General features: G+C 53.3%; 5 protein-coding genes across 5 annotated transcripts; 1 reads left to right on the top strand and 4 right to left on the bottom strand.

Moving 5' to 3' along the window:
* Window positions 1–270: 270 nt before the first annotated feature.
* CPAR01_11695 (SRP72 RNA-binding domain-containing protein) lies at window positions 271–2,255 on the bottom strand (the record flags this gene model as incomplete). Its single annotated transcript, XM_060495954.1, has 2 exons — window positions 271–1,456; window positions 1,513–2,255. 2 exons carry the CDS (start codon window positions 2,253–2,255, stop codon window positions 271–273), a joined length of 1,929 nt encoding a protein of 642 aa, XP_060344739.1.
* A 924-nt stretch (window positions 2,256–3,179) lies between these two features.
* Window positions 3,180–4,010, bottom strand: CPAR01_11694 (uncharacterized protein; the record flags this gene model as incomplete). Its single annotated transcript, XM_060495953.1, has 2 exons — window positions 3,180–3,751; window positions 3,809–4,010. 2 exons carry the CDS (start codon window positions 4,008–4,010, stop codon window positions 3,180–3,182), a joined length of 774 nt encoding a protein of 257 aa, XP_060344738.1.
* Window positions 4,011–5,062: 1,052 nt separating this feature from the next.
* Window positions 5,063–5,332, bottom strand: CPAR01_11693 (uncharacterized protein; the record flags this gene model as incomplete). Its single annotated transcript, XM_060495952.1, has 1 exon — window positions 5,063–5,332. The coding sequence occupies one exon, from the start codon at window positions 5,330–5,332 to the stop codon at window positions 5,063–5,065; it is 270 nt and encodes an 89-aa protein (XP_060344737.1).
* A 2,178-nt stretch (window positions 5,333–7,510) lies between these two features.
* Window positions 7,511–7,660, bottom strand: CPAR01_11692 (uncharacterized protein; the record flags this gene model as incomplete). Its single annotated transcript, XM_060495951.1, has 1 exon — window positions 7,511–7,660. One exon carries the CDS (start codon window positions 7,658–7,660, stop codon window positions 7,511–7,513), a length of 150 nt encoding a protein of 49 aa, XP_060344736.1.
* Window positions 7,661–8,935: 1,275 nt separating this feature from the next.
* CPAR01_11691 (uncharacterized protein) lies at window positions 8,936–10,420 on the top strand (the record flags this gene model as incomplete). The annotated part of the gene is made up of 1 exon (XM_060495950.1): window positions 8,936–10,420. One exon carries the CDS (start codon window positions 8,936–8,938, stop codon window positions 10,418–10,420), a length of 1,485 nt encoding a protein of 494 aa, XP_060344735.1.
* Window positions 10,421–10,895: the final 475 nt, after the last annotated feature.

The following is a 10,895-nucleotide window of genomic DNA, read 5'->3' as shown; positions in this document are numbered from 1 at the left end:
TGAGGCCAATGTTATGACGGTCGATTAGGGGACCAGACTCGGAAAGAGAGGTACATGGCAAGAGTAGATAGAGCGCGTACTCAATCAAACAATATCTCTTTCACGACATCTTGTTCCCAGTCTCCCAAACTCGGCTCATGTTCATGGATTCGCGGTCATGGGAGGAACAGTAATGAACTTTTTTCTTTTGGTAATGCAGCCATGGTAGGACAAGCATGACCTTCAGCATGTTCTTGACAGAGGGGCTAGTAAGTCCTACAGCACCTTTCCTCATTTCTTGCCCTTCTTCTTCTTCTTGTTCGACGACGTCGTCGGCGCCTTTTCGACTTTGACAGATCCTGCGCCACCGGCCAACTCCAATGTCTCCTCCTCCTTGACGAAGCCACCTTGCGTCGCTTCCTGGGCCTTCTTCTTGCCCTTCTTACCCTTGGGGCGGTACGAGGATCGGTCGCGGAGGGGCAGCCAGCGCTCAGGATCCATCTTCTTGCCCTCAACATAGTCCTTGGGCAGCTTTCTTCTTCTCCTCTTCTTGTTGCCTGCGTCAGTGGGCTGATCGAGCCGGCGTTTCTTGGCCTGGCTGGCTGCCGGCGCAGTGGTGGCGACGCCATTGCTGACGAGCTCGTCGACGTTGACCCCCCGGAGGAGGTCGTCAATGGGAGGCAGGCCAGCGAGGTGAGGCGTCACCTTTGCTCTGTCTGATGTGGCGAAGGATGCCACAAGGCCAGCGGCGGCAACGGGGTCCGCAACGGGCTTCTGGCAAAGCTTCTCAAACGCAGCGCCAGCAGCTGCAAGATCCGTGGGCTCAGATGACTTGAGGAGCTCCGAACCGGCGCCACGGAGGAGAGAGTCGACGTGGCGACCATCGTGCTTCTCCCAGAAGGACGATGCCTTCGCTAGCTCTGATCGTATGTTGCTATGGCGGCCCTGCTGTCTATAAAGAGAGACAGTCAAGGCAACCAGGCCAGGAGAGAAGCGCACTTCTGATGGGCCTTGCTTCTCCAGGTTCTGCAGGAAGCGCTCAAGGACGGACAACGCAGCACCGGGGTTGTTCGCTGTGAGGTAGAGCTGTATTATGGTGAGGAGCAGACCGACATCTGTGGGGCGCTTCTCAATCAAAGGGAGAACCTCTTTCACTTCAACCACCTTGGAGCGACGCAAAGCAAAGGCTGTGGCATTGATGGCCGAAAGACCGTTTGTGTCGACGGACACTGTTGGCGAAGCCTTTGCGAGTGCCTTTGACGACTTTTCATACACGCCATCAAACTTTTGAGCTTGCAGGCCAAGAATGTACTTATTCTGCTCCAGCTGGCTTTCTTGATACTTGAAGAGCTTCGCCTGTTTGCTGAGGGCTGCTGCGGTGTCGAACTTGCGCTGGGCCAAATATGGGTTGTCTACCTCGGTCGCAAGAGCTGAGGTGTTGTTCAGCGCAATCAGTCGAGACTCGGCGTCAGAGTCCCTGAGTAACAAAGGTAAGCAAAAACCTCCTTTAGAAAGAATTTTGGGCCAACCTACTCTGAAATGGATAGTTGCTTCTGGATCGCGAGAGCTTCCTCGGTCTTGCCTAACCTAGTATAGACATACACCTGCTGAACCATGATGGGGGTCATCTCAGCCTTCTTGTCGTCTTCCGAGAGCTCTTCAGAGTCGTCACAGAGGCGCAGTGCTCTCTGGAGCAGCTTCGTAGCTTCGGAGAGCTCGCCGCGGGCAATCATACCACAGGCAATGTTGTAGGCAAGCTCGAAGGTGTCGGCATCTTCGGCGGCGGGAATCGGCGTGTCTTCTCCGTCAAGGCTGTTGGAAACCTTCCATTCCAGCTGGGCGGCGGACGCCAGCTGGTTGATCTTTAGATCGCTCTCCTCTCCTTGCTCATCCTCCAACAGGCTGCTGTAGACGTCGAGCGCGTCCTTGAAGTCTTCGGCTCGATAGGCCACCTGAGCAACCAGGTGGCGAAAGCTTCGCTGGGGCTTGGAATTGGCAACCTCGCGGGCCTCTTGTAGCTTCCCCGTCTTGTAAAGCGCATAGGCCTTTTCCAAAAGGCTAGCGACCTCGAGCTTGTCGCCGCCGTCAGCAATCGCACGGAGGGCGTCGTCGAAGCGGTCGAGCTTGAGAAGGGCGACAACGCGGGTGCGTTGGGCAACGATGTCAGTCTTGGAGGCTTTCAGAGAAGCATTGGCAGCCTTTAGGACCTCTTCATGGTCTTCGATAGAAGCTGCGCGCAGCAGGGCGCTAAGGTTTGCGGCGGGATCTGAAGGCATCGTGAGGTGAGGGGCGGCGTCGGCAGCGAAGAATGAGTCGTGATGGTTCAGTAGGGGCGGTGCTGCATGTTCTGCCGCTCCTCTGTAGCTTCTATCGACAGTCCAATGGTGGTAGACTCGAGGCGACAGTCAGCGATTGAGTTGAGGTTGGTCGGCCGTCGATCTAGGCGTCGTCGTCGTCGTCGTGTGAGCACGTTGCGAAAGGCGATATCGAGTTGAAGACACGCTTGGGCCCATTCGAGGTGGATAGGGAATCGACGTCGATGTGGATGGTGGGGCAGAGCCAGTGACGTCCAGCGCTGTCAGCTCAGGTGTCCCACTTGTAGTCCTCCACACAGATTGCGTGCAGTGGTACTCGAGACTACTTCTGGGTTTGGAGTGCCCTCAAGGCAGCCGGCTTTCTTTACTTTATTTGCATTTTATTTTTCCAATGGTGGTTATTCCCCCCAACAGCGCGGGGAGTATGAACCACTCCCGACAGCGATATGAGTCTTGGTGAGGTTAAACAATCAATAAGGTATTGCAGGATTAAGGTCACACAAGCTTGCCGTCTCTGATTCGTGTATCTATCTATGATACCCCGAGTTTGTGCGGCTTTGATCGAGGGCTTCCTTCATCATCAATCTGTAGATTATTGCTTTTACCCCGCGGTTGCATCGCAATGCAGAGCTCCTCGCCTAAAAACCTGTGTGCTATTATAGATACTCATATCTGGCCTTCCTATCCGCCTATATCAGCGTTGTAGTTTGCGTATATCGTTGTTCTCGTGAATCATATCCCATCCAATTATTCCCCGCTATAGCTATTTGGGTTGGATTATGCGTTCCTTCATCATATGTTCCTATGCGTTATGCAGACTGCTTTCTATGGCTCCCAGTATCAATAGGCAGAGTAAACGCCCTTCATCAAGATGTGAGCTCATCGTCACCCGAAAAGCCCCCACAGCCTCTTGCGTTTGACCTCCGGTTGATGGAAAGGTCTCAACGGGTATGTTGGCGCTACGCTGAACTGATCTGTCGATGCCGGCTTTTCCGATGGCCTTCGTCGCAACTTGTTGGGGGCAATCTCGCCAAGCTTGGTGCTGCCTGATGACATCGTTGCCATGGACATACGTTTCTCGGCTTTGAGGTGCTGTGTATAGGTAGGTTTTCCAGGTTTGGTCTCTGTTTCGTTCGCCTTCGCCGCAGACTTGAGAAGTTTGCGCTCCGAGGCTTCCCTGTCCTTCAACTTGGACTTGCTGTCTGCCGCAAGCATCCTCTTCGGATGCTTCTGCTTCTTACTTGACCCGGACGAGCTAGACTTCAAGGACGGAGTGCTAAGTCTCCGTGACAGGTCATTGATCGCTTTGACAGCGTCGACACGCGATGAGTTGGACAGAGTCTTGAGTGACTGGTAGTCAATGACCGGGTTCTGGCCTCTGGTCATGAGATGAAGCAAGTTGGTCGTGGCCGATGTAAGACGCTTAATCACTCTTCGCACAGAAGATCGAGCCACGGCTGTTGTGATACATTAGTACATGAGCTTAAAAAGCCGCTGCACGCAGAAACACGCACCGTCGCCCTTCTCAAGATGAGTCCCAGCCACGGACAGCTTTGAAGAGTATACACTTCGAACCTTGGACCTGTCAGAGCGAATGCTTCTTCGAAGTTGTCGAGGCTGCTTGTTCCCACGACCCCCCTTTAGGCCCTTCAGGAGACACAGACACTTGGAATATGTCTCCAGAAGTGAGGCGATAGTGTCGCCAAAGCCGGCCATTTTAAGCTCGCGATTTTTGACCAAGTCGGTCTTATTCAGTGTTCAATCTGCAGACGAGGATGAGCGCTGCATGTCGGATGTTTCTACATCAAATTCATCTCCTCAAGATGTTGATGAGGGGAGTGCAGGCATTTGTGTCAACGAACGAGGCTGGACTTTTGGTGGAGGGCGCGCTGTTCGGAGCCACGGAAAACGAAGCATTTTGTTTGGTCCTGTAACCGCTGTACCAAGCAACCCTGATACATCATCGGCTGATTGGCCGGTAATGCTGAGGGATTGCCTGGAGGAATACTCACATTCCTTTTCTCAACTATGGTAAAGCGTTGACGGCACATGGGAGAGAATTCATGTGGCTCCAAGAGTGAAGATAATAGAAGGAGACCAAAGAATGCCACGGGCTTAGATCCCACCGACACTATCATCACGATATTGCTGACATGCACAAGGTTCCCAGCTGCCTGTAGGCACACAAGTAACTGCAATTGACGGGAACCTGTGATGTGAGAGAGAGGAAGAGAGAGGGAGAGAGAGAGAGAGAGGGAGAGAGAGAGAGAGAGAGAGGGAGAGAGGGAGAGAGAGAGAGAGAGAGAGGGAGAGAGAGAGAGAGGGGAAATGCCTCTCTGTCAAAGATGAATACTATGAGGAGTAGACCATCGTGGACGGCAGTATGCAGCCAGCCCTGTCGATTCCATGGCAGAACCTCAGCTCGGAGTTTCGTAAAGAACACAACTATTGAACGGCAACAGGTTCAACGAGCATATTGACCTGTAAAGGAGATGGCGTCGACCCATTTTGAGGTGTGTGTATGGTGGAACTCAGCAGCCTGCCGCAGGTCTAAGTTGCCGGGGAAGGAGGCATAGCGTTTGTACGAAGTACTCGGTCTGTCGCTCTGCTCGAGACCTCGAGCTACTTGTTATCGTAGAAAGCCAGCTCGTTCGCAAATTGTCAAACGTCTGCTTCGAGTTGGCATATGTCAGATGCATGTGGTTAGAGCTTGCCACGCGTGCCACGCTCGGCATCCTTGCCTCGACGAAATGGATGGGCGGCCTCGCTCAGCGTCGCGGCGGTGAGTTAATCGAGCATATCGGGTTGTCATCCGTTATCCGCCGGTAGAGGCTTTGGATCGTTGATAAGGCACATGGGGTCAGGGACCAAAGCAGGGCTTTCCAAATCCAGGGTTGCCAGAGCCGACAAGGGTCAGTCTGGGAGAGAATGGCCATAAGGATAAGGGAGTTGGCACTTTGGGTTCGAATAAAGGTCGGGATCGGATGGCGTTTCCGCAAGGAAGCCAGTCGCCATGGTAGACGGCAGACCAATGGCATGCTCGGGAGATCTCACCGAGTGTCGCGATTGTGTATAAGGTTCGGTGAAACACATTGTACCTTGACGAACAAGGTCAAGTCGGGTTTACATTCATCGTTCTTTGACTTTGTGAAAGCAGCAAGCAGGTGTGGCAGGAGGTGACGTCGGCAGCTCGAGGCGGTCGGTCTCGTTGATCTGCACGATACTACTTGTAAGGTAGAGATGCAGATAGCGGCCTACCTCACCGATGTACACATTCATGTTCCGGTCTGCTGTGCACCCTGATTTAGCTGCACAGATGCCGCCAATCGCCTTGCTATGTATGTACGGAAGTATAAGTGCACAGCACGGATGGTGGGGCGATGCATCGTCGCAATACTGATGTCTCATTGTCCAATGGCCTAGGTAGCCATAGGTGGGAATGTTGTTAGTGAGCCCAGACGAAGGGAAAGATCTTTCGAAAGCAGCAGAGACATGGGTATCGGTACTCCGTACCAAGGGAAAGAGTCATCTCAATCTGCGCATGTGAGGCTGCGATCTAGGTAACAAAGTATTGTAGGATCTCTATCTGAGGTGGCGTAAACCTGCATGGCCGAAAGTCGGCGGCAATACCATCTTGACGAGTGCGGGCACTGGGATCTGGCAGTTGGCAAGCGCGACCCACGCGGCTCTTTTTTTTTATTTTTTTATTTTTTTCTCACCAAAGGTATCTCGTGCGCGGGTTCCTGATCCAAACAATTACCTAACAATCACCCGCCATGCAGCGTCATGAGGTGCGTGGTAGCTAGTGGTCAGGACTGAAGACTCAGCAAAGATTCGACTAGGTATGTACTGAGAAGTTCTGATCCATCAGGTGTCGAGTGCAAAAATTCCACGTCCGAACCGGCCGACTGCAATCGGACCCCTGCTCAACAGCGCCCGCAGCCGTTCGTTCCATGCTCTCACGGGAGGCACTAGACATGATTGCACATGTGAATGATTGATACCCACGGATACCGGTACTGTACTCCGTACGGTCCGTACCCAACGGCAGCAGCAACTCATAGGCAGAGAATGTGAGGTAAGGTATAGACTAGCGAGCAGGCACGCCGCACACATGGAGGATATCTGCGTCTTCCATTGGGTTGGTAAGACTTTGATGGTTGCAGTGCGTCTTATCTGGTTGGTCCCCCACATGGACCACTCAGAGGCTGTCTCTCGAGCATCTGACGGGCGCACATGGGTGGGCGCCGACGGGAGAGCGTGGGAGGGCTCTTGCTTCTCCTTGGATGCTTGCCTTTGGTACCTTGACGAAACCAGGAATAACCGTCTTGCACCACATGGCAACCGTCTGGCGCGAGTGAAGATGTCGGCACAGTGGCGGCGAATTGCGTGCGGGCTGCGGGCGTCGGGTGAGGTCAAGGCCAACCTCGATATCTTGCTTGCCTTTTTTTTTTCCTGTTAGTTTTCCTCCAAACTAGTTACTCCCCTAGACAAGCATATTGGTACGGTATTCCAAGATGTGCGCAACAAAGCGCCACCGTGTTGCTGGTGTTGATGGTTTGGCCGTGAGGTGTTTGGGGGCTCCATTTGGTTGAGCTGATTGATAACCTGAACTGTCATGTCGAAAAACGGCGCGGCGGGCATACCCCGGCTAGTGTGGGATTCCTGCCTATTATCTGACCTAGCTTCCGTAAGTACCTCTCCTGGTAGGAAATACATGGAGTTTGGAGTGTGTGGCAGCCAAGTGCTAGGTATCCCTATTTGGCTTTCCAGGGGAACGGCCAGTGCGATTGGAATAAAGGTACCCGTAGACCTAGGTAGGTTAGGTAAGGAAGCCCCCAACCTTCATGCTTCCCCTACGAATGAAATCATACCCTCGGCCCCTCCTCCTTCCCCCCCCCCCGTCCCCCCAGCGGTCCCCCTCACCCCCAATCTCGCGCGAATAATCCACTGTCCCGCCTGCCGCTTCCCGCTTCCCCGTATGATGGAGTAGTGTAGCGTATTCATCCGCACACCATAGTCTCATACTGAGGTAGGCGGATGGACAGTGACCGTCAAAAGAGAAGGAGAGGAAGGGACAACAAGAGAGAAACTTGTGAGAAGACGGGAACTACTTTACGAACCTAATGTTACCAGTGCCTTGTTGGCCAAGGTAAATAGTTACCTTCGCAGCAGCCATCCATCTCAGGTAGGCCGTACGGGCAGCCGGAACCTAGCTAAGGTACCTTAATCAGGCCAGCCTCGCCCTTTCGCACTTTGCGACGAACTCCAATTCCCTCATTCTTCCCGGCCCTGACGAATCTGGCCCTCGAATCATTGACAGATATCTGCCATGGCCCCCGTCTGCACTGCAATGCGCGCTGCATCGCTCACAGCCCTTTCGATGGAATTAGACCTCACCTCGCCATCCTCACCACGTAAGCGACCCTGATTATTTCTCTTTTGTCGTCACGTCTTTTGTATTTACTCTCTGCCCAAGCCTCCTCTGCACGTCGGGAAATTGACCCCCCCCGATCCATACTGCGTAGTGTGTGCTGTGGGAGTGAACGGTTGAACATTCAGAAGAATATCCGTAGGTGCTGGCTGCGCTGCAAAACTTGACAAACCGCTCCTCTTCTCGGCTTCTCTCCCCTAGACCCCCCTGTCACCCTGCGGCTTGCCCACCCCCCCTCCCCCTTGCCCCTTCGACACGACACGCCTTTTTATCTCCTTCCAATGCCACTTCCTTTCCGCTCCGCCCACGTCTGCAACTTTTGCCCATCCGTCTCTCGAGGCCCACTACCTTCACCCTCGCCCTTCCTTTTCCCAACCTGAATCGCCGCATCTCATGTATTACAATCGCCTTGTCTACCTTACGATACCATGACTCTCCCGACCTTATTCTCCCTAATCGCAACCCCAGTCATTCCCATCCGTCCTGCTCGCCGCTCAAACTGAGTACCTGACCGAGTACGCATACGGAGTGTGCAGTACAGTCATTGTCTTCTAGCACCAACAAATAGCCACGTCCACATCCGGGTCTACGACACACGTTGCCCGCACAAGTCCTGCCACCGCTATCACCGTACCGTATCTTATTCTCACTCCTCCGCCCCGCTGGCCCCATCATCATCCCGTGCTTCTTCTGCTGTACGACGAGATACCCATCTCGTCGCGTATCGCAACTCCCAGCTCGGTTCCTGGTATTCTACCTTACCCCAGACATCGAACCCCGAATCTAGGCACCTCGCCCAGACCCACGCCTTGATCTTCCCGGTCCCGGTCCACCTCCCGGTTGTTGGCCTGCTATCTAAAGAGCCGTCCCCGCCAACCCTCACAACATCTAACTTTCCCTTCTGTTTACTCGCCCTTTGCTACCTGATCAAGCCCGTACTTCTTGGTTGGCCTTCTGCATTTCCGACCACCATCACTGACCTTTAACCGTCAATCTTCGACATCCATTCCATGGCTCAACCATTCATCCTCGCTGCATCGTATTCAGTGTCTCCTGCGCGCCCTCTCTGAAGCACTGGCAATCGCCCCGACGGTGACTAGCACTATCGACTGTAGTCACACTTCACTCAACCTCTCCTGTTTTAGCAGCCGCTGGTCTCATCTGAAGAAAGCTCATCACGAAGAACATCAACACCAACTCACCCTTCATGTCGACGACTTCATCTCCCTCGCCGTTGCAAGGCCCAACTGGCCGTGTCGATGAGAAATCTCTACCCCAGGGTCAGTGCCGCTACATATTGCTCGTACCTGGCATCAAAGGCCAACGATGCGCTTGTGTTCACTTTTCTCTCAATCGATCTACGCCCGGCGCTAGTTGCGACTGTGGGCACATGGCTTGCTATCATGTCAAGACCCCAGAGCCGTCATCGACCAGAGAGGAGGTCGAACTTCTGAAGCAGCGACTTCAAGCCCTCGAAGAACAACTTGACCAGCAGAGACAAGGCGGCCTTGGAACCGTCGTTGCCAGAGTGAGCGAACTGGAAGACCTTGTCGACAAAAGCCGTGAAGAGATAGGCCAGGAGATCAAGGGCTCTTATCGCAACATCAACAGAGTATGGCAGTCTGTAGAGCAGCTTGAGCGTCAAACCTCCCACCTTCGAGAAGCCCTACGCTCCCAGTCAGAACACATGGAACGTGTCAACGGGGAGTTGGAGAGCGTCAGCAATCGACAATTGGAGCTTTTCGACGCCGACGAAAGCATCGAAGAGAGACTGGATCAGCTAGAGTCGGACCATGATTCTTTAGCCAGTCGAGGTGGCCAGGTCCCGAACATGACAGAGGAAGCAATCTTGTCCCGGCCAGACGCTGTGACGGCCTCCAACCGGCAACAGTCGCTGGGTGCCACTCTGTATTCACAGCCCGAGGCTGAGGTCATTCCAGGAGAAACCATCCGTACCTCGCCAACCCTCAGCACCGCCGATTCCAACACAAGTTCAAGCAACTGTGGAGCTTGGACAGTTCATATTTCGCTTCTTCCGACAGCCTCTCAGCCTTTCCCATTCGAAAGGGACACCAACGCCTACAAGCGCTGCTTGTCCCGAGGGCTCCACCGGACTGTAGTAGTTGGCGGTCCAGATAGTGACTCTTTTGTTGAGGCTGTTACAAAATCCTTCGGTAGCCTGCTCAGAGGAAGATCCTGGATGCCTCTACAGGCCAAGCTTTGCGACGCAGAAAGGCTCCAAGGGCTTCCCATGCTCAGGCCACTGGACTCCAGACTTGTTGACAGCGACTATGATCTCAACTTTCTCAAGAAATTTTGCGGCGTCTGCGAGGCCAACGGCAAGATCGATTCTCTATATATAGCCATGCGCCAGGACAAGTTTTCATGGCACTTTCTACGAAACTCTCCAATATTCATAGAGGGTCTCGAGAATTGCTGGATTTACGATCACTTCTTAGATCCAAACGACCCAGTTGAAGATGATCGCATGGAAGAGCATGATCGACCCTCCGCCGGAGACATTGTCCCGAGTCTTCCAAACCTGAAACGAGCAGCATCCGAGATGTCGCGAACAGCTGGCTTAACAGCTGCCACGACAGGCAGCGATTCTGACGGCTCTCGAACCAAGACACCCCGGACCTCTTGCCTGCCAAGTCTAGTTGAATCGCGGAGGCGTGTAGAGACTGTGTGAGACACTTGGTCTCTTTCCTTTTCCGTTATTTTCCCCGTCTAGCTTTGGCCTGTGGGATCTGTTTTTACTGCATTTTAGACGCGTGGTTGGCGTCCAGGACCCGTTGATTTGAAGCAGCAGTGGCGAATGTTTCACGAATGAGGTCTTTCGAGACGATAGAAGGTTGATCCACCTGATAGAGGACATTTATACCCATTTCATTTATTCACGCCCAAGGGCACAAAGAAGCACTGTCTTGGTCACTTTCCTACACATGTACAGCGGAATGGAGATTCAGAAAGAGACAAAAAGTCCTTGAGATAGTTTAGTGATAGTCTAAGGTAGGATAAGGTAGTCTTGGTCTTTTGAACAAAAAGTCACCTGTCACAATGCTGTGCCTAATTCGAGGTGTAATGGGACTGCAAATTTTCGGCGTGGCAGGCTTGTTATTTTTCTCAACGTCGATGGCTCCCGCCTGTGAAATCAAGTTGGCATG

The sequence above is a fragment of the Colletotrichum paranaense genome (assembly GCF_030867605.1).
Source record: "Colletotrichum paranaense strain IMI 384185 chromosome Unknown Scaffold_10.1, whole genome shotgun sequence".
Classification (NCBI taxonomy): domain Eukaryota; kingdom Fungi; phylum Ascomycota; class Sordariomycetes; order Glomerellales; family Glomerellaceae; genus Colletotrichum; species Colletotrichum paranaense.
This window is presented reverse-complemented; position numbering and strand designations above follow the sequence as displayed.